A 22,165-nucleotide genomic window follows, 5' to 3' on the forward strand; every position below is an offset into this window, starting at 1 on the left:
TTAAATGAGTGTGGAAGTAGATGTTGGAGTCATATCTGATCAAGACTTCAGTCGCACCCAAACATCGGTGTAAACATCTCATCTTTATTATTTACACGCACATGTTTATTGTAGCCATGAACAGTTTTTGTTTTGGGTTTAAATTTTAACGGCAATGAACCCTGGGAACAACACTTTGAAAGTGACCGCAATGGTCCTGCTCAGTCGGCCTCACTTGGACCGTTACGAGATTGAGGTAACACTCACCAACAAGCTGATCTGGTACCTTTTTGTTCTCGGTAGATGGCTAGGCAGGCAAGCTAGTGTTGGAGTGGGGGCGGGGCTCAGTTCTCTGTATCGGAGTCATCCGTGACGTCGATCAGCTGGGCTTGCTTCTTGCGGACGTTCCAGTGCAGACACTCGGCCAGGCTCTCGAACCAGTCGTACACCAGATCGTGGCAGCAGATCGACGGAACGGGATAGCAGGACGTTGTTATCTTAATGCTGCAAGGGTGAGGAATTTTCAAGGAATGAGAACATGTAACAGGAAGCCAGTGGGAACAGCTGCAGGTTCGAGTCTAAGCTGTTGCAGTGTACTACAAACTGGGCCGGCCATTCCTACAGGCGACATCGGCTGCTGCCTCGGACCCCACATGGGCTAGGACTGGTACTGAGTAGAAGTACCGGATAAGTACCTATTTCCATGCCGGATTTCCTGTCTCTTCCTGCCATCAAAGGAAACCCAGACTGTGTTTCGGGCATCTGGGGACAAAGTTATCTGCAAAAACAAAACACTGCATGTTTCTCAGCTACATTAATAAACCCGCAGCAGCCTCAAAACACACATGTACTGTCTCACCATGAGTTCCACGCCAGCAGGTACCACGATGGGCCGGAAGGACAGTGAGTGTGGGCAGATGGGTGTCACCATGATAGCGGGTACGTTGGGGTGGATCATGGAGGCGCCGGCCGCTGCGGCGTAGGCGGTGCTGCCGGTGGGCGTGGACACGATCACACCTGAGAGGGGGCAGGGGTGGACTTACAGAGGGCTGGGGGGGGGGGGCAGGTCCAGGCCCCTTAGCTTTTGCCATTAAACCAAGTATAGTAGTCAGCTAAACTGGCCAAGTTAAGCAAAATATTCAGTTACTAAAATCATTTCAGATGCAGCAACTGAAAGCAATTAAATGCAAATAAACACGATGCCCGCAATAAATAATGCAAATGTAAGGGAAACACACACAGATAGACTATAAGGCAGAGCTGGACAATCATCTGCCAAGGGCCAGTGTGTATGCAGGTTGTTGGGATAACCATTAGGTCAGCTGTTCTAACCCAGGTGTGAGGACTCTTCAGTCAATCAGTCCTTTAATTAGTAGTCTAATTAGGGAGTTGCAGTGAAAACCTGCACACACAGTGAACCTTTCTGGATATGATTGCCCACCACTGCTCTAGGGCTTAAAGTCTAGGCTTTTCTCCCAGAGCCAGATAAACCCAGATAAATACATTTGTAAAATAAACAGTAAATACATTTACAATAAATTATAATAAATTATTACACGTTGACATGACAGGCCATTTAATATGGCCTGATGAAAATTACAAATTTAATAGGTGTGGCTTGGTGGTGTAGTAGTTAGCACTGCCGCTTCTCATCTGTGGGACCAGGGTTCAAATCTCTCTCAGGATTGTCTAATTGAAGTTGCATGTTCTCCTCGTGTCTTCTGGTTTTTCCAGCCCCTCCCCTCCAACATGCTGGCAAATTGCCCCAGTTTCAGAAAATTGATTGATTGATTGATCAAATAGTTTTTTTTCCACCTGATCTGTAGGGGGTACAACTACATCCCCTACAACGACACACACACAGATTGTCAGTAGCCATAGCACCTGCAGTTCAGCCCAGTACTCCACTGGAAGCTAAACAAGTTTATGCCTGGCCAGTACATGAATGGGAGACCAGCTAGAAAAGCTGGGTTGCCACTGGAAGTGGTGTTGGTGTGGTCAGCAGGCTGGATGGTGGTGCAACACACTAAGTCTCCGGCACCTGCGATCCGGAGGTCGCTGGTTCAAGCCGGAGCCACGTCAGTCTACTATGCGACGTTATCCGCCAGATCGTTATATGTTGACCCCTAAAGGGTTGGTGGTCGGAGGATGGATGGTGGCGCAACACACTAAGTCTCCGGCACCTTGCGATCAGGAGGATCGCTGGTTCAAGCCGGAGCCACGTCAGTCTACTATGCGACGTTATCCGCCAGATCGTTATATGTTGACCCCTAAAGGGTTGGTGGTCGGAGGATGGATGGTGGCGCAACACACTAAGTCTCCGGCACCTTGCGATCAGGAGGATCGCTGGTTCAAGCCGGAGCCACGTCAGTCTACTATGCGACGTTATCCGCCAGATCGTTATATGTTGACCCCTAAAGGGTTGGTGGTCGGAGGATGGATGGTGGCGCAACACACTAAGTCTCCGGCACCTTGCGATCAGGAGGATCGCTGGTTCAAGCCGGAGCCACGTCAGTCTACTATGCGACGTTATCCGCCAGATCGTTATATGTTGACCCCTAAAGGGTTGGTGGTCGGAGGATGGATGGTGGCGCAACACACTAAGTCTCCGGCACCTTGCGATCAGGAGGATCGCTGGTTCAAGCCGGAGCCACGTCAGTCTACTATGCGACGTTATCCGCCAGATCGTTATATGTTGACCCCTAAAGGGTTGGTGGTCGGAGGATGGATGGTGGCGCAACACACTAAGTCTCCGGCACCTTGCGATCAGGAGGATCGCTGGTTCAAGCCGGAGCCACGTCAGTCTACTATGCGACGTTATCCGCCAGATCGTTATATGTTGACCCCTAAAGGGTTGGTGGTCGGAGGATGGATGGTGGCGCAACACACTAAGTCTCCGGCACCTTGCGATCAGGAGGATCGCTGGTTCAAGCCGGAGCCACGTCAGTCTACTATGCGACGTTATCCGCCAGATCGTTATATGTTGACCCCTAAAGGGTTGGTGGTCGGAGGATGGATGGTGGCGCAACACACTAAGTCTCCGGCACCTTGCGATCCGGAGGATCGCTGGTTCAAGCCGGAGCCACGTCAGTCTACTATGCGACGTTATCCGCCAGATCGTTATATGTTGACCCCTAAAGGGTTGGTGGTCGGAGGATGGATGGTGGCGCAACACACTAAGTCTCCGGCACCTTGCGATCCGGAGGATCGCTGGTTCAAGCCGGAGCCACGTCAGTCTACTATGCGACGTTATCCGCCAGATCGTTATATGTTGACCCCTAAAGGGTTGGTGGTCGGAGGATGGATGGTGGCGCAACACACTAAGTCTCCGGCACCTTGCGATCCGGAGGATCGCTGGTTCAAGCCGGAGCCACGTCAGTCTACTATGCGACGTTATCCGCCAGATCGTTATATGTTGACCCCTAAAGGGTTGGTGGTCGGAGGATGGATGGTGGCGCAACACACTAAGTCTCCGGCACCTTGCGATCCGGAGGTCGCTGGTTCAAGCCTGACCTCCAGCAAATTATTTGTGCTGGAGACTTAGTGTGTTGCGCCACCATCCATCCTCCGACCACCAACCCTTTAGGGGTCAACATATAACGATCTGGCGGATGGTGGCGCAACACACTAAGTCTCCAGCACAAATAATTTGCTGGAGGTCAGGCTTGAACCAGCGACCTCCGGATCGCAAGGTGCCAGAGACTTAGTGTGTTGCGCCACCATCCCTTAAGGGGTCAACATATAACGATCTGCCGGATAACGTCGCATAGTAGATGGACATTACTCTGGCTTGAACCAGCGACCTCCGGATCGCAGGTGCCGGAGACTTAGTGTGTTGCGCCACCATCCAGCCTCTGTTGCGCCGGTTTGAAGTCTCCAGCTTGACCACCCATCATGGCCCTGTCAAGTCAGGCTTCCTAATCATCCCCTAATTCATAAATTCCCTCCTCTCCCTTCACCACCTTAGCTACTGTGAGGGTGCGTGTATGGGGGGAAGGAGGGCCGCTGTCTTTTTTGGTGGTGGTGGTGCTTCAGTAAGGTGCTGTATGTGCAGGGGTGGACATACCGGGTACGTCAGTACGCATTCACCTTTAATAGCGATACGTGCGGCCATCGATTAATGTAACAGCACAAATGTGTATGTATTTTATGTGCATTTGCACCTCATTGCACATAAAATACATACTCATTCGTGCTGTTACATTAATTGATTGCCGCACGTATCGCTATTAAAGGTGAATGCGTACTTGCATACCAGCTATGTCCATCCCTGTAACAAACAGACATACCATCTCCCTGCACTGAGGTGATCAGCCTGCCGTCGAGATACAGGTCCACGTTGGAGAGGTAGGAAGAGGGACCTCTGTCCACCACAACCTCATTCAGAACCTGGAAAAATTACACGATATTAAATGATCATTAGCATACTTTTAAAATATCATAGCTATACAAAACATTCTTCATCATACATTAGTTCAGATTCCTGAGACAATAACCTCGATTAATCAATATTTATATTTATTTTGTCACCTTGAAATGCGACAATGCATCAGTGACACAACGCCATGTTAAAGTTCAGTGAAATTTCCACACAAACAAAACATGCCTCAATCACTATGGAGATTAAAGGCAGAAATAGCTCTGCACATTGCTTTTTCTCTTTTCATGTGGTCCAACCCATAAGATCGCGGAGGCCCCCCCCCCAGCACAAACATGCGTTTGCTCATTCTGCTACACTGCGAGGAACATGACTCATGCGCCAACACTGGCGACACTCTTACCTGCAGCTGCAGGGTGACCTTTCCGGCGTCACTGTCCTCTCCAGCACGGGGGTTCCCCTTAGAGGACGAGGTGCCGTTCTCCGCCATGTAGGACTGAAGCATCTTCTGAGATGTGCCCTTCACCACCTTCACTTTCAGACGGCTGCGCAGGGTGATGGCTGCATTCCCTGCGAGGGCATGCAGACATACATTGACACACAAACACGTACATGTATGCAAAAATGCACAAGTGCAAACACATAAATGCATAAGCATGCACACATGTGAGCACACAGGGAAACGCGTACTTACACACTCATGCACACAGGCAAACACATGCATACACACAAGCACATGTGTGCATAAACACATTCACAAACACGTGCATGTGGATAAACATGCACACATGCATCCATAAACCTGCGCGCACACATATGCAAATGCATTCATACACCTGCGTGCGCACATTCGCACATGCATCTATACCCCTGCACACACACACACACATGCATTCATACACCTACGCACACACATACATATACACACGAGCACATAAGCATAAACATGCACACAGACATGCACCCGCACATGCAAACATGCATTTACACACCCGCATGCACGCATGCAACCACACACATGCACACATACAGTTGCACGGTCACAAACACACGCACACTTGTAAACAAATGCATGCACATGAATACAGCCATGTTAAAAATCTGTTATTCACTGATAAGAATGTACTGCTAAGATGTCTACGAAATTGTATTTCTTCCATTACATGTATATTATTTTTAAAGAATGCAATAAATTGCCAAGTGAAACTGGACAAATAATAACTAAATAAACTGAAAGATCTGCTCAGTGGGCAGATACAGCCAGGGCAGGAAGTACAAAGTTGGCTTAAGCAGCCAAACTCACCACGACCCCAGGAAGACACCCGGCATGCGAGCGGCGTACCTTCAAATACCTTGGCCACCTCCGTCTTGTAGGACTCGAACCTGAACGGCATGAGGAAACCCAGGGAGCCCAGATGGAAAGCCATGACGGGGGGGACACTGCCCTTTGGAGGGAGGGAGACACAGAGACTCCATACAGCACCAGTTACCAAACTTCTCATACATGTTTGCATTGAAAGGCAGTAAAATAGGGTAAACAGGGTTCTTGCAGGTTTCAGTAAGTTAAATTTAAGACCTTTTTAAGACCTTTTAAGACCATTATGAGTAAAATTTAAGACCAACACGATGCATTACTAGAAACATTCGAATGATACCAGAAATTCTCATATTTTATGTCACTCATATCCTTAGCCCAACATCCACACATCATATGTGTTTACAAAGTGCGTTTTAATAAGTTCACGTGTTTAAAGCATGTGGGAGTGGTATTTTAAGGCTTAAACTATAAAAAAAGTTTATGTATATGGTTTTTCTATATTGCGGATTTTCACCTATCGCTGATGGGTCTGGATCCCCCGCCTTTCGCGGAAGTTACGTTCCAGACCCATCAGCGATAGGTGAAAATCCGCGATATAGAAAGACCATATACATAAACTTTTTTATAGTATAACCCCTGTGTATGATAATAAAAACTTGCCTTGCCTTACCATAAGGAGACCGAGAAACGTTCTCCTCAAGACCACACGAACAACTAAAAACTATATGCTGGAAACTAAGACATTCACAAGGTAGGGCTAGTAGTTGCCTTTTAAATGAAAAAATTCACTCCAGTCATCAGAGAAAAAAGTTACTAACGCACTACATCAAAACATTTACATTGCAATAATGTATGGCATGAAATAAACTTGTAACTGTATCATTCAGTAATACAAATAATAAAACAACATACCGTTCCCCTGTACTTCCTGTTGTGGCTGAGCGTGCACCTGACGTCAATGGCTGAAAGTGCACGTTCTGCAGCCAGACCCTTCTCAAACTGTTTGTTTGCCTAGCTCAGTGGTTCCCAAACTGGGGGGTGCAGAGGTATTGCACCAATGGGATAGCCTCAGGGGCATGTGCCACCCTAAAATAATCTCTTCACAGACTGGACGATTAACCAAATAAAGCAACGCAACATTACAGTAACTAACAATAAATAAACCACTAACTTACATGTACTATTAGAGCATTTATGTAATTTATTTAAACTTTATTTTACCAGGTAAATTAACTGAAAACCAGTTCTCACTGCTTTACGTGATATTCGGGAGAAATAGCAGATAACGCATCGGAACTGCCTGGGATACAAACGTCATACAAACGTCACGTTCTTCAGCCAGTAAGGGCAAAGTTGTGTCGTCACAGAGGCTGTTCCAGTTTGTTCAGCCGGCTGAGAGGTGCTGTACGATCTGTCTTAAGTCATCTTGCTCTTGCAAGGTTTTTGTACCGTGTGACATGGTGACGCGTGAGGACGTTTTGCAGCGCCGGACAAAAAATCTAACCATATCATGAAAAACGAGGATTAAAATTTTCTACATGAAGTGCAGGGAGACTATCAATTAATGGGTATGATTTAGTGTTGTCTTGTGCTATAGTATAGGCTGAAACCTGCGGCTATCATTAAAAACAAAATGCGGTAAACGTAAGACAATGAATATTAACAGGAATGTTAAATCTGCATTTGCATAATTTCAAACTTATGCTGGACTTTTATTTTTAATTGATTGCTCTTTTTCCCCCCATAGTGGTGAAATTGCACCATTTGTATTTTGTAATTGCATTTGTTTTGCTCAATTAGAAAAGGGAGTTGTATTTCAAATAAAGTTTGAATCTGAACCTGTGTAGTTTGAATGGGGGGGCTCAATAATGTTCCTATCTAGAAAAGGGGGGCCCTGCAGAGAAAGTTTGGGGACCACTGGCCTAGCTGCAGTGATCACGCAATGGGATTTGTAGTTTTATTACCAAGCAGACACCGGTGCAGACCAGAAAACACAACCAACAGATTAGTTTTACGTTTTACTATTTTATTTTCTGCGGACAACGATTTTTGGGAATGAACGGAGGTAAGAATTTTAAGACTTGGGTAAATTAAATTTAAGACATAGGATGAAAATCTGGGCATTTTAAAGACATTTTAAGGCCTTAAATTTAACTTTCTGAATTTTAGACTTTTTAAGACCCCGCGGGAACCCTGGTAAAGATTTTAATCCAGGCAGTATGTTCAATTTCAGTAGTTATTTTGCTATAAATACTCAGTAGGGCTGCACGATTTATCGATTTCAAACCGAAATCACGATTTGTAACAACGCGATTAGCAAGTCGCAAAAATCACGATTTAGGATATACATTATACAGCACGTCGGACCCAGGGTTTAAAACTGCTGTGAGAATAGTTTTACAAATTCATGCCGTGCTCCCTGTGAGACAGTCATTCTCACAAATCACAAACGCCGTGCTTCTCGCGTGCCAGTCATGCTCACCAATCAGAAGTGGCCCAAGAAGGCATATAGGCCCACAAACAGCAAACGCGTGAAACCCAAGGAAAATGTTGCATTCGCAGTGCAGAAAAATACTGATTCCGGTACTGAGCTGTAAGTGAATTGCCTTCCTATTTCATGGTCCGAGATTGTTTCAGAAAGGTCCTATCATCAATAGAACCGGCAAGCTCCTTTTAAACACCAGCTGCAATATACTTCAGCGTATCATACATTTGGTTTTTTTTGTTAAAAGGCAATAGCATTAGTATACCGCTAACCCATCAAAACAACAATGAGACAGTCAGTAATTCTTTCAGCAGCGCAGTCGGTGACCCCCCAAAAAAGCCGTAAAACCCACAATACAGTCGTGTTTATGTCATATGTTTTTGTGCTTATTAAATTTAAGTGTTTCCAAAGATTAATCACACAACATTAATAAAATAAAAGTCTTGCTTTAACATAAATACTAAAAGAATAGATCACTTTAATCGCTATTGGGTATGGGCACGCGGTCTTATTTAGAAAACATACAAAAAGAGACGCATATAATGTTTAATCATTCGTTTTGTATTTGTCCGAGTAACAAAGCAAAGAAATGATAAGCTGCTTCAGTCGAAAACTGCATTTTACTTCTCATTTAAAATAAAATGCAGGGTTGGCAACTTTGGTCAGCTACATGGAGTGAGATTTTCTGTTCTCTGTTCTGCACACACATTTACATGTATGTAAGTTTTATTACCTTGTAAATAGTCTGTAGGGTTTGCAAACTGCCGTAACGTTTTTGATGCAGCTAATTTTAAGTTCAGAATGGAATATAGATTAGCCGTAAGATTTCTTGCGTAAGAGTCTGAAAGAGTTTAATTGCAACCATGAAGACGTACGTTTTTTTGTTTCACCTGAATTTATTTGTATAGAAAATAACAGTATACAGCTGTTAAAAAGCGGAAACTTCGACCAACATGAAATCACCAATAAACGACTTCTATTTATTCAACATTTTATAAAATGCATACTACGTTTAAAAATTTCCAGCTTTATGGTTTCAGGACAGAACAACCACTCTGTTATGAACATTACGGTTTTTTGAGTGCTATTATAGTGTTAATAACAGCAGCTAACAACACAACAGCACAAACAAAAGGGCTGCATACACCAAAGTAATTCTGGCTTGCTCATTGGCGTGGGAAAAGGCGGTTCTAGTGTTATTGGGAGGGTAATACGCGTTACCTGCAAGATCGCTATTTTTCTTTTTGCTGCAATTGTTTTCATTATTACTTTATTAACTTGACACATCACATCTTTAAATCCCATCCTTGCATTAGAATATAGACCAGTTAATACTGATGGTATCTCATGCTGCGTCATATGTTTTAAAATCACTATACACTGAATATTGAACTGAAGCTTGACATAAAAAATTAAATCGCAAATCAAATCGTAATCGCAATTTCTGTCAGAAAAATCGTGATTCGATATTTTCCCCAAATCGTGCAGCCCTAATACTCAGTATTGTAAATTTTTACAAATGCATTGCTGATAACTATACACCTAACAAATAAGATTCATATCTCACTTTTAATGTCTTTGGTTCTTTGCATTACATATTTTTACATTATGTATTACATTATAGTGCCTAATGATTTACCTAATAATTTATTGACTTGTAAAATAGATCTATATTTTTGTTATTAATATGCAGCACTATGTGTCAGTCTAATGATGATCAAACTATTTTTAATCGTAAAGGAATACAATTTTTTTATTCAAATTTGAAATGCTAAAACCTTTTCAAATATAAATACAAATGAAATACAAATGAAGGAATGACCTATCCTAGTACAATTCTCATTTGAATGACGCAATTCGCAATAATTTTTGACATAAAAACAGCCATTTTCATCTGTCTGCATGAGAATAAGACAGCAAGTACATACCACAAAACCACTAGACTGAGCATCGAGCAGCGGAGCTGTCTGCTGTGCCACACCTGGTCATGTGACCACAACCACAAAGGGTTAGGCTGCAAAGCTCATGCATGCATGCAGTCCCAGACAACTAGTAAAATAAAGGGACGTCAAAAGGAGCAGTCTCTCTGCACAGATTCTAGGTCAGCCCCGAGGCTGGGGCAACATCATCAAGGAGCATTCTGCTTGTACTGGAACAGAAATGCTTCACCACAGGATGAAGTGAATCACTCAGATTGGCTTCATGTTTGTGTATTTTTGTCACTGAGGGGGTAAGAGAACGAAAGCCACATCTGAAAAGAGTTTCAAGAACTCTTTGGCGTATGAAAAACACAGCCTGTAGGCTTCTTTCATCATGAACCACACATGTACTGACACACGTACTGAGGGCTGTGGAAGAATGCTCACCTAACCTCTCATCCTGATGGGTCCATACAAACCAACCCTGTCTAGGTAAACCTGCTAGACAATGACCAGCAGTGCCACATATCCCTCAATCATCCTACTTATCTGAGCATCCATGTCTTTTTTTGCACTGTCCTTTTCCATGTGCTACAACTAGACCAGATCTTCTGCATACAGCACATGATCAAACTCACTCACACAGTGACCTGGCTTCCAGAATCCCCGTCATGTAGGGCCAGAATCCAGCACAGTTTGCAGACTTATCTGCTCAAACATCTTAATCAGCTAATAACCAAGTTTAGTAGGTATGACTCAGCAGGGAAATCTGCAAACTCTGCGAGACTCTGGCCCTCCAGTACCAGAACTGGGGAACCCTATTCAAGAAACCATAAACGAATCCTATGACAACTGCTCTCAATACAAGTCATGCCTCTCAGTTATTTTGGTAGCTTCCTGAACATACCGCCCAGTTCCCCATTAACCTTCCAGCCTCCCCAGCCCCACCGACCACACCGTAATTGCAGCCTTCTGAATAGAGTTATTACCTGGAACAGAGAGGATGCATACAGCAAGGTGCCGTCCCCTCCCAGGCAGATGATCAGGTCTATACAGTCCGAAATGTCATCATAGCCTGTTGGGCATTAAGAAGACGGAGTACAGCGAGAAGGATAAACATTGGCAAATGTGGAACATGACCAAAGTGGCCACATCTGTCACATGACCTCTGCGCCGACACAACGTGCACCACCTTCTCTGAAGATACACAGCTGGTTTCCGATGGCGCCGAAGGTCTCGTCCTGAGACAGGGTCGCGTCGTCTGCCACCTTCTTCTCGACGTAGACCACCAGCTGTTTCTCCTGAAACAGGCAGAGATGTGTGTGGGGTCCTTACTACTGCTGAGGGGGGGGGGGGATTCCCAAAGATTCTCTCTGGGGCGATTACCATCGGTAATCGATAATATCACACAAGTAATTCAGCGTCAGTTCCTACTAACTGGCGATTATCAACTTTGTCATTAAAGTCAGACTAAAACTGGACTTTAAGTACATGTAAACATGTTAGTCCGACCACACTAAAACAAATAGACTAAGACACTAACAAACTCAAGCCTAGGCGCTCTGCGCATGCTCCAGAATTGGGCTTTGACCCGGAAGTAGCAGAAGCAGAGGACGTATAGCACGTGCGAAATGTACAGCGTTGTGAAACTGTCCAATTTGCAATTTTATGGATTATTCATTTTCAAGATTATCTAGCATACGTTTAAGAATCAGTTTAAAATAAGTAATTTCATTATTTTTCTACGTCTGTGACGTAATAGGTCAACCGGAAAAAGACCGATACTAACAAGCTGAAAGGAGCCATATCGACACCTATTGTATCGGTGTCAATCATGCTTCGGTCAATAAATCAATTCCTCTCCCATGCATGTATACTGGGACAAGGACAGTAGTCCAATTAAATGGCTTATTAAAGCTATAACCATAGCTTGACTTAGCTGTGCAAGTAAACGTACTGACTGACACACACAAAACATCTATCACAACTCACACCAGCAAATTACACTCCAATAAAATGGAATAACATTAGGGGCGGCTGGTGCATCATAACCTGGAAGATGCTGTGGGATTCAATAGAATTATAAAGAACATACAATGAATAGAGGAAAAGCAGAATATAGTTTAAAGCAGGGCATGGTGAAAAGGGGGGGGGGTTCATTCTAAAAAATGCAGTTAACTGAAACGAGAACTGACTGGTGCCAGCAGGGCAAGGTTACCTAATCGGGACCGATAGAGGGAGCGACAGAAAATGTCAGCGGCCCTTATGTATCTGTAGCCTTCCACAAGGACAAGTACTAACCGACTAACTAGAGCAAGTGTCAAACATGTGATTGTCATGTAGACGGAAGGTACCGAGAGAGGGGGGGAGATGCCCAAAGGGCTTTAAAAGGGATACAGCTGATACATATGGCAGAGCCCCCTCCTGTACATGCTGAATGTATGTCAGATGGCCGCTCCCGGATTGCAATCTGTCAGAGAATAAACCGGTGACCTGCAACTTCTCCCCGTGTCAGCTGTGAATCTCTTCTCATCCACTGACCCTGTGGAGACGGCCTACTCCAACAATGCCTTTGTGTGCCTAATGAGTAGCCAGCTTATAGCAAGTGTAATTCTGTAGTGACAGGGCTTGTGCGATTTCAATCATGTGTATATGTGCAAACAGAACGAAAAGCATTCTGTTCTCCCTGCATCACTTGGGTTTGCAGTATTAAAGAGGCTACAATGCCTACCCCTCCCACACCCCCAATCCCACTGAAGAAGCACAGCTCCACTCTCCCTTACTGCCAGTTACAGTTTAAGGGAGTTAATATTTCTGTCTTTCTTTGTCCAAACAAATTGTCATTGTTGGGCAATTCAGGTCCAGAAGCTACAAATCCAGACCAAGATTTTATTTCTACCAACCAGTTGAGCATAAAGAGTCACAGTCACAGAGTAACTCAGGTGGTTGGTAGAAATAAAATCTTGGTCTGGATTTGTAGCTTCTGGACCTGAAATGCTAATGCTGCAAATTGTAAACAAAAATAACAACATTTCGTCAATTTACAAAACCTATAATAATCAAATCGTCCTGTTGCTCCTTGAAAAATAAAACATGAACATGAGCGGAAGGAAGCACTATGCTTGTCAGCACAATCAATGTGAAAATTATTTTGGAACAGGCCAACGGCATCCTCAACGGTACACATAACACCGATGCACAAATCTATTGTAAAACACATGCTGACATGACTGGAACAAGGTACAGATGGATCAACTCAACGTGTGCATGAGACTGTGCACTCAAACAACTCATATCTACAGCCCTAGCCCACATGAAAGCCCACCCTGATACCTCAATCAGGAACTTGCACAGCTCTTTGAACGGTTCCAACAGGTTCTTGTCGCGAATCTTCCTGATGACCAGGACATGTTCTGGAGGCTTATTCCAGGTAAGACGCTGGCTAGCAGGGTCCTGGATATGCCTGAGGGAGACACAGGCAGAGGCAGCCTGAAGAGGTCATTCTGCAGACCTTCCACTTGACCATGCACTTCTCCGTAACCCAGTCCTCATCTTAGCCAACGCTTCTCATTGCAGTTTATACATTTTGTTTTCTGACAGATGACACAAGGATCATCTCCCTCACAATCACTTCATTTGCACTCTTGCCTTTGGGATTGCCCCTCCCCCCCAAAATTCTATGTCCACCAAAGCATTTTAAAATAAACTTCACGTGGGGTCCAAACTCCAGGTTACTCTGCAAGTTTGATTCATCGTTTCCGCGGTTACCATTTCTCCTTCTGGCGCTCAGGAGGGTGGAAGGCAGGCATAGTGCTCAGGCGGCGGTCACCGGTTTGAAGCCGAGCCCAACGGTTTGGAGACCCGTTCCCTTACCCGGCACAGCATGGTGTCATCAGAACACCAGATTCGGGGGGGGGGGGGGGGGGCGGTAAAGCCACCCAATCAAAACACACCACCCTTATCTATGAAGCCATACTTACACAATCAAAGTTTTTCTAAGCACAGCTGCACAGTTACACAGGGGGGGGGGGGGGGGGGGCAGGAAAAACAAGGTTACTTTTCATATTTGCATTTAGTTGCCTTACATGACGGAAGTGGGGTTGGGAAGAATGCAAGCTTTAGGTCCAAAATGTGTAGCTGGGTATGGTCCATGAAGAAAGTGTGCCCGCCTGAAATAACATCACAGAGAAACATATGTACGTCACCTCAGTAGCACTTAAAGGACATATAAAAACATATATACAGTTTTTCCATAATTTCCATCTTACTGACACCAGAGATGACAGAATCTGTGGCAATTAAGCAGAAAGCGATTCATGTAGGACAGCTTAGCACAGTTCAGATCTAGTCAACCCCATGGGACTCTTAGCTCTTAATACAGGGATTAGGTAAACATGTTTGGCACTCATTAAGTCACGTGGGAGAGTCACAGTATTTACTGCGGTCGCCATGGCTACCTGCATCTATCCCATCTCTTCGGAGAGGTGCCAGCTGTCTCGGCTGTGGATGCTGGAGGTTCGGCGTTTTCCGGTTGCCCCGGTAACCGCCGTCTCTCCATCCCGCAGGGCTGCCGCCCCTGATCATCGAGGCGCCTTTTGGCGTCGCGGCGTCTCCTGGGCGACCTGCCCTGCCTCCCCTTCGGCCTGGGAGGTCTCACCAGTTCGGCCAGGCTGCTGTCCTTCTCGGTGGATGTAGATGGGCGTCGTGCGAGCTCTTCCGCTCCTTCCATCCAGCAAACCAGAATTAAATCCTCACGCCGAGAACTTACGGGGAAAAAGGACACGGACGTCCTGTTGAGACAGGCAGTTACCTAACATTGCGGTTAGAGCCTCACTGTATCTTTCTGGCGAAAGCAGCGAACGCGTTTATTACATAAAATGTTAAGAAATTATGCTTATTCAATATGACTGCACGTTTTTGTGCGAAAGTTTTTTGTAAACATTGCAGGAAAGCACTGAGAGCAAAGTAACATAAAACCATTCTGACAAACGGCGCTTATCGTTCCGTTTTTCAAATACAATTCTTCCAGAGCGAGAATTACATACGTGCTTCATTTTATGGGAAAAACATAATCTGACATGGAGTGTTTTTTAAAAAAAAAGTCATTCGCTCATTACAATTAGCTTATTTGACGGATTAGCCTTGAGAAAATTATTTAAATAATGCCATTTACAAACAATTCACGATATTACTGTTACTGTAAAAATGAAAGTATAATGTCACAGGCTATTAATATTCAATATATACCTTGCTAGCTACCTTTTATACAACACTTTATATTCATCGACCACCGCTACATTTAGCTAGAACAAACTACGGTGTTCAGGAAGAAGAATATGATTGGACATTGGGGAAGGAAAAATCAGATCACGACTGTAATGTCATTGGCTAATAAAGGCGTATGGGCGGGCAGTTATAACAGGAAGTGTTTTCATGGTTGGTTTAGTTGCGAAACGTATCCTTTCCACAGTGAAGGAGAAAACCATTCTCGTTATTAGATAAAGACGTTGAACTGATGTGATGGGACAGGTGTGGCAACGTCATCGCTGTCTGGGTCGCTTCTGATGGGCTCACTGGGGACAGCGAGAAACGAAACTCGGTTTCAGGGTTGAGAAGAGACACAGGCGAGGAACAAGGCCCCATTTTGATGGATAGAGAGATGTGGACGGTAGCTCCACCACCCATCACACACATATTCTTTTACAAAGATATAAGTAATTTATATAAATACACCATAAATTGTTATGGAATGAGGTTAGAATAGCAGACGGGTTTCATCTTGCACAGAATCGATTTAACTGCTCCACCAAGTCCACCAACATGATGGGACACCGGGTGGAGTACTTCATCGGTGCGTGGTCCGCGCCGCCAGTCACTCGTTTCTTCCTTGCTATGATGTCGTGTGGCATTTTGGCGTCGCTTAAATAGCACTTTCCGTATCTCTGAGCTGTGTGTTTCGCTCAGCTAGTGTCCTGTCCAGATACATTTGTGTGGCTTCTTTTACGTTTAGGTGACTCTGAGGGAATTTGGGGTTGGTCTTGCTGCACAGCTTGGAGCCTTTTCGTGTGTTCAGACAGCAGGGTCTTTTGGGGGCCTCGTTTGGCCTCATGGGTGGCTTGGCGATCCCAGTGGTTGGCACTGTTGCCTCGTATCTCTGGGACCAGGATTCAAGTCTCCATTTGGGCAGTATGTTCTTTGTGGACTGGTGTGCCTCAGCGAGTTAAGTCTCTGTCTGTGATCAGGAGACCACCAGTTCGAGCTTTGGCCTTTGCCGATTAATCACAGTTGGGCCCTTGGGCAAGGCCCTAAACCCCCAAAATGCTCCAAGGGGTGGATAAATGGCCTGACCCTGTCAATGGACCCCAAACTTCATTCTCAGCTCTTAATGCTTGTGCACATGCCTCAGAGGAGAATTAGATGAGACATGCCAGAAGAAGCATTCCAATGTAGCCGCACTGGTATTTGTGCAAACAGCAAATAAATGATAGCTTTGCTTGATTCAGGCATGTAAGGAGAGGGTCTGTGCTTGGTTTTGTACCCAAACCATATGGTTCTAAGTTCAATTCCTGCTTTCCCTTTTGCTGAACGTGGGCTGGGTTAATTCCTGAATCAGCTACGGGATGAAGGCCAACGAGATCCTGTGATAATGAAGATTAAGACCAGTTTTCTCAAGCTGTTCAGTGCTGAGGTCCTTTTATAGGAAAAGGCCAAACATCTCTTCCTCCACCAAAGCACGGTGATTTAAATCTTAGCCAGCTGCTGTGTATATGAATAGCAGGGAGTTTCAGTGGAGTCAGGGAGTCGAAACAGGAAGGGTCTGTGGTGAAAACGTTGCGATACGAAGCTCTATATATTGTTAGAGATTAAAATCAACGGTACCACATCTGCATTTGTTTGTGATGCACGTCACTGTTTGCCGCACTGTGTGCAGCTTGTCTTTGCAGAAAAAAAATGTATGAAAGCGCCAGCTGGCTGTATGTAGAAAGGGGAGCTTCCGTCTTTTCGCTAGAAGCGTGGCTTATTAAACTTGGTTTTCCTAAAAGACACACCGGTGCAGTCGTTGGTTCCCGTTTGTTCTTGCCAGACAGCAGGAATTTAATTGACTGAAAACTGACTGAAAACTTCACTGGTTTTCGTCGCAGGCTCCTGAAAAAGCAGTTTTTCCACCGGGCCCTGAAGGTGATGAAGAAGAAGCCTGAGAAGGATACCAAGAAGGAGAAGGAGAAAGAGAAGGAGAAGGAGAGAGAGAAGGCCAAGACCGAGAGTGGGAAGGAGGAGGATAAAAGGGGCAAAAAGAAGAAGAAGAAGGAGTCTGAGGTGGCAGATTCGAAAAAGGAGAAGACGGTATGTAGTGTTTGTCTGATTCATCCTGGTTTGCAGAAGATGGTCATTATTATCTATAGATACATCCTGCCTTGTGTTGCCTGGGATACGCCACTCAAACCAGGGTGAGTGAGTGGATGGATGGATGGATGAGGGAGCGGAGGGAGCGTTTGCTGATGACAGTGCGTTGCCACACCCACCACGTAACAGACCACCTCAGGGATGAGAGTGCAGCCATGCAGTGGGTGATACACCAGCACCACACTACTTTGCAGTGTTTTCCAGTGGCTGCAGTGCCAATCCCTGCCACCAACCCCCACATTTTCCTGTAAGTTGGAGGACCTGCTTGCAGGGCTGGATGTAGATTAACGTCATACCCAGGATGAAGCAGTTGCAGGTTAAGGGCTTAGCTCAGGTGCCCAGCAGAGTAGGATCCCTCCTGGCATTCATGAGATTCAAACCAGCAACCTTCCAATTGCTGGCACAGAGCCGCAGCCTCAGAGATGGCACTACACCATGGATGGATGGACTGATGGTTAATATGTTGCTTAAAATGGAGATAAGCAGTGTAAAGGGCACAGTACACGTTTTGGTTTTTTTTGTGTCGCTTCCACGTTAAGTCTTTGTGCTGGTGGTTGTGGGGTTAGAGTGACACCTGCTGGTGAGATATGTTCTCTAGCGACCTCTCCAGCGACCTCCGGATCGCAGGTGCCGGAGACTTAGTGTGTTGCGCCATCATCCAGCCTCTGTTGCGCCGGTTTGAAGTCTCCGGCTTGAACCCTGACGCCCAGTGAATCAACCACCCATCATGGCCCTGTCAAGTCAGGCTTCCTAATCATCCCCTAATTCATAAATTCCCTCCTCTCCCTTCACCACCTTAGCTACTGTGAGGGTGCGTGTATGGGGGGGAAGGAGGGCCGCTGTCTTTTTTGGTGGTGGTGGTGCTTCAGTAAGGTGCTGTATGTACAGGGGTGGACATACCGGGTACGTCAGTACGCATTCACCTTTCTGGATCCCCCGCCTGTCGCGGAAGTTACGTTCCAGACCCATCAGCGATAGGTGAAAATCCGCGATATATAAAGTCCATGTACATAAACTTTTTTATAGTTTAAGCCTTAAAATACACTGAACAAAAACGTAAACGCTACACTCTTGTTTTTGCTCCCATTTTTCATGAGCTGAACTCTAACATAGGAAACTTTTTCTACATACACAAAAGACCCATTTCTCTCACATATTGTTCACAAATCTGTCTAAATCTGTGTTAGTGAGCACTTCTCCTTTGCCAAGATAATCCATCCCACCTCACAGGTGTGGCATGTCAAGGTGCTGATTAGACAGCATCAATATTGCACAGGTGTGCCTTAGACTGCCCACAATAAAAGGCCACTCTGAAATGTGCACAGTTTTGCTTTATGGGGTGGTGGGGCAGAAAACCAGTCAGTATCTGGTGTGGCCACCATTTGCCTCACGCGGGGCAACACATCTCCGTCGCATAGAGTTGATCAGGTTGTTGATTGTGGCCTGTGGAATGCTGGTCCACTCCTCTTCAATAGCTGTGCGAAGTTGCTGAATATTGGCAGGAACTGGAACACGCTGTCGTATACGCCGATCCAGAGCATCCCAAACATGCTCAATGGGTGACATGTCTGGTGAGTATGCTGGCCATGCAAGAACTGGGATGTTTTCAGCTTCCAGGAATTGTGTACAGATCCTTGCAATATGGGGCCATGTGTTATCATGCTGCAACATGAGGTGATGGTCGTGGATGAATGGCACAACAATGGGCCTCAGGATCTCGTCACGGTACCTCTGTGCATTCAAAATGCCATCAATAAAATGCACCTGTGTTCGTTGTCCATAACATACGCCTGCCCATACCAGAACCCCACCGCCACCATGGGCCACTCGATCCACAGCGTTGACATCAGCAAACCGCTCACCCACACGACACCACACACGCTGTCTGCCATCTGCCCTAAACAGTGAAAACCGGGACTCATCTGTGAACAGAACGCCTCTCCAACGTGCCAAATGCCATCGAATGTGAGTGTTTGCCCACTCAAGTCTGTTACGACGACAAACTGCAGTCAGGTCCAGACCTCGATGAGGACGACGAGCATGCAGATGAGCTTCCCTGAGACGGTTTCTGACAGTTTGTGCAGAAATTCTTTGGTTATGCAAACCGATTGTTGCTGCAGCTGTCCGGGTGGCTGGTCTCAGGTGATCCTGGAGGTGAACATGCTGGATGTGAAGGTCCTGGGCTGGTGTGGTTACACGTGGTCTGCGGTTGTGAGGCCGGTTGGATGTACTGCCAAATTCTCTGAAACGCCTTTGGAGACGGCTTATGGTAGAGAAATGAACATTAATTTCACGGGCAACAGCTCTGGTAGACATTCCTGCAGTCAGCATGCCAATTGCACGCTCCCTCAAAGGTTGCGACATCTGTGGCATTGTGCTGTGATCAAACTGCACATTTCAGGGTGGCCTTTTATTGTGGGCAGTCTAAGGCACACCGGTGCAATATTGATGCTGTCTAATCAGCACCTTGACATGCCACACCTGTGAGGTGGGATGGATTATCTTGGCAAAGGAGAAGTGCTCACTAACACAGATTTAGACAGATTTGTGAACAATATTTGAGAGAAATGGGTCTTTTGTGTACGTAGAAAAAGTTTCCTATGTTTGAGTTCAGCTCATGAAAAATGGGAGCAAAAACAAGTGTTGCATTTATATTTTTGTTCAGTGTATATAATGATCCCCCCGCCTATCGCGAAAGTTACGTTCCAGACCCATCAGCGATAATGAAAACAACTGGAAACAGCTGATAAATTCCCATAATAATATTATGATCAAACTATTTTTAATCGTAAAGGAATGCAATTTTTTAATTCAAATTTGAAATGCTAAAACCTTTTCAAATATAAATACAAATGAAATACAAATGAAGGAATGACCTATCCTAGTACAATTCTCATTTGAATGACGCAATTCGCAATAATTTTTGACATAAAAACAGCCATTTTCATCTGTCTGCATGAGAATAAGACAGCAAGTACATACCACAAAACCACTAGACTGAGCATCGAGCAGCGGAGCTGTCTGCTGTGCCACACCTGGTCATGTGACCACAACCACAAAGGGTTAGGCTGCAAAGCTCATGCATGCATGCAGTCCCAGACAACTAGTAAAATAAAGGGACGTCAAAAGGAGCAGTCTCTCTGCACAGATTCTAGGTCAGCCCCGAGGCTGGGACAACATCATCAAGGAGCATTCTGCTTGTACTGGAACAGAAATGCTTCACCACAGGATGAAGTGAATCACTCAGATTGGCTTCATGTTTGTGTATTTTTGTCACTGAGGGGGGTAAGAGAACGCAAAGCCACATCTGAAAAGAGTTTCAAGAACTCTTCGGCGTACGAAAAACACAGCCTGTAGGCTTCTTTCATCATGAACCACACATGTACTGACACACGTACTGAGGGCTGTGGAAGAATGCTCACCTAACCTCTCATCCTGATGGGTCCATACAAACCAACCCTGTCTAGGTAAACCTGCTAGACAATGACCAGCAGTGCCACATATCCCTCAATCATCCTACTTATCTGAGCATCCATGTCTTTTTTTGCACTGTCCTTTTCCATGTGCTACAACTAGATCAGATCTTCTGCATACAGCACATGATCAAACTCACTCACACAGTGACCTGGCTTCCAGAATCCCTGTCATGTAGGGCCAGAATCCAGCACAGTTTGCAGACTTATCTGCTCAAACATCTTAATCAGCTAATAACCAAGTTTAGTAGGTATGACTCAGCAGGGAAATCTGCAAACTGTGCGAGACTCTGGCCCTCCAGTACCAGAACTGGGGAACCCTGTTCAAGAAACCATAAACGAATCCTATGACAACTGCTCTCAATACAAGTCATGCCTCTCAGTTATTTTGGTAGCTTCCTGAACATACCGCCCAGTTCCCCATTAACCTTCCAGCCTCCCCAGCCCCACCGACCACACCGTAATTGCAGCCTTCTGAATACAGTTATTACCTGGAACAGAGAGGATGCATACAGCAAGGTGCCGTCCCCTCCCAGGCAGATGATCAGGTCTATACAGTCCGAAATGTCATCATAGCCTGTTGGGCATTAAGAAGACGGAGTACAGCGAGAAGGATAAACATTGGCAAATGTGGAACATGACCAAAGTGGCCACATCTGTCACATGACTTCTGCGCCGACACAACGTGCACCACCTTCTCTGAAGATACACAGCTGGTTTCCGATGGCGCCGAAGGTCTCGTCCTGAGACAGGGTCGCGTCGTCTGCCACCTTCTTCTCACCTTCTTCTTATGTCAAAAGCACAGCGTGAGGACGAGAAAACAGAAACCATGACAGGTTTGTCTGCAAAGGGTGACTAAAAGAGGAACCCCCAAAAACAGGGCGTGAAAGGTGTCTCATTATTTTAAATGATAGCACATAAAGACTATATGATCACATTATATGATTATATGTTATATGATCACATTTCTGCACGGGTTATACATTGGTGAACCATGGCCGAGGGACCGAATGTATTAGGATGAATTCGCGGACGATTACGTCACCCACGTGACATGGAATTAATCCTTTTATTATAATATTCTGGGAAGTTGTAATTGTGAATTAATTCCGATCGCGTGTGTGCTGATCATCCTGAAATTCAGATCAATCGTCCATGATTCACCCCTAATGTTACTAGACTGCACGAACACGTTATTTACCGATCCCC

General features: G+C 45.3%; 1 protein-coding gene across 6 annotated transcripts; it reads right to left on the minus strand.

The window, feature by feature from the left end:
- Positions 1 to 64: 64 nt before the first annotated feature.
- Positions 65 to 21,744, minus strand: nadkb (NAD kinase b). Of its 6 annotated transcripts, XM_072704411.1 has the most exons (13): positions 21,651 to 21,744; positions 21,448 to 21,533; positions 14,537 to 14,842; positions 14,165 to 14,248; positions 13,413 to 13,542; positions 11,272 to 11,380; positions 11,069 to 11,154; positions 5,700 to 5,802; positions 4,761 to 4,927; positions 4,269 to 4,368; positions 839 to 996; positions 675 to 757; positions 65 to 483 (listed from the first exon to the last, which is right to left on the minus strand). In XM_072704411.1, the coding sequence occupies exons 2-13, from the start codon at positions 21,465 to 21,467 to the stop codon at positions 324 to 326; spliced, it is 1,506 nt and encodes a 501-aa protein (XP_072560512.1). In that variant the 5' UTR covers positions 21,468 to 21,533; positions 21,651 to 21,744; the 3' UTR covers positions 65 to 323. The 6 variants fall into 6 exon arrangements, with proteins under 6 accessions (XP_072560512.1, XP_072560513.1, XP_023680178.1 ...); XM_072704412.1 differs by lacking the exon at positions 21,651 to 21,744 and having other exon boundaries at positions 21,448 to 21,549; XM_023824410.2 differs by lacking the exons at positions 21,448 to 21,533; positions 21,651 to 21,744 and adding an exon at positions 15,339 to 15,415 and having other exon boundaries at positions 14,537 to 14,869.
- Positions 21,745 to 22,165: the final 421 nt, after the last annotated feature.

The sequence above is a fragment of the Paramormyrops kingsleyae genome, chromosome 21 (assembly GCF_048594095.1).
Source record: "Paramormyrops kingsleyae isolate MSU_618 chromosome 21, PKINGS_0.4, whole genome shotgun sequence".
In the NCBI taxonomy this organism is placed as follows: domain Eukaryota; kingdom Metazoa; phylum Chordata; class Actinopteri; order Osteoglossiformes; family Mormyridae; genus Paramormyrops; species Paramormyrops kingsleyae.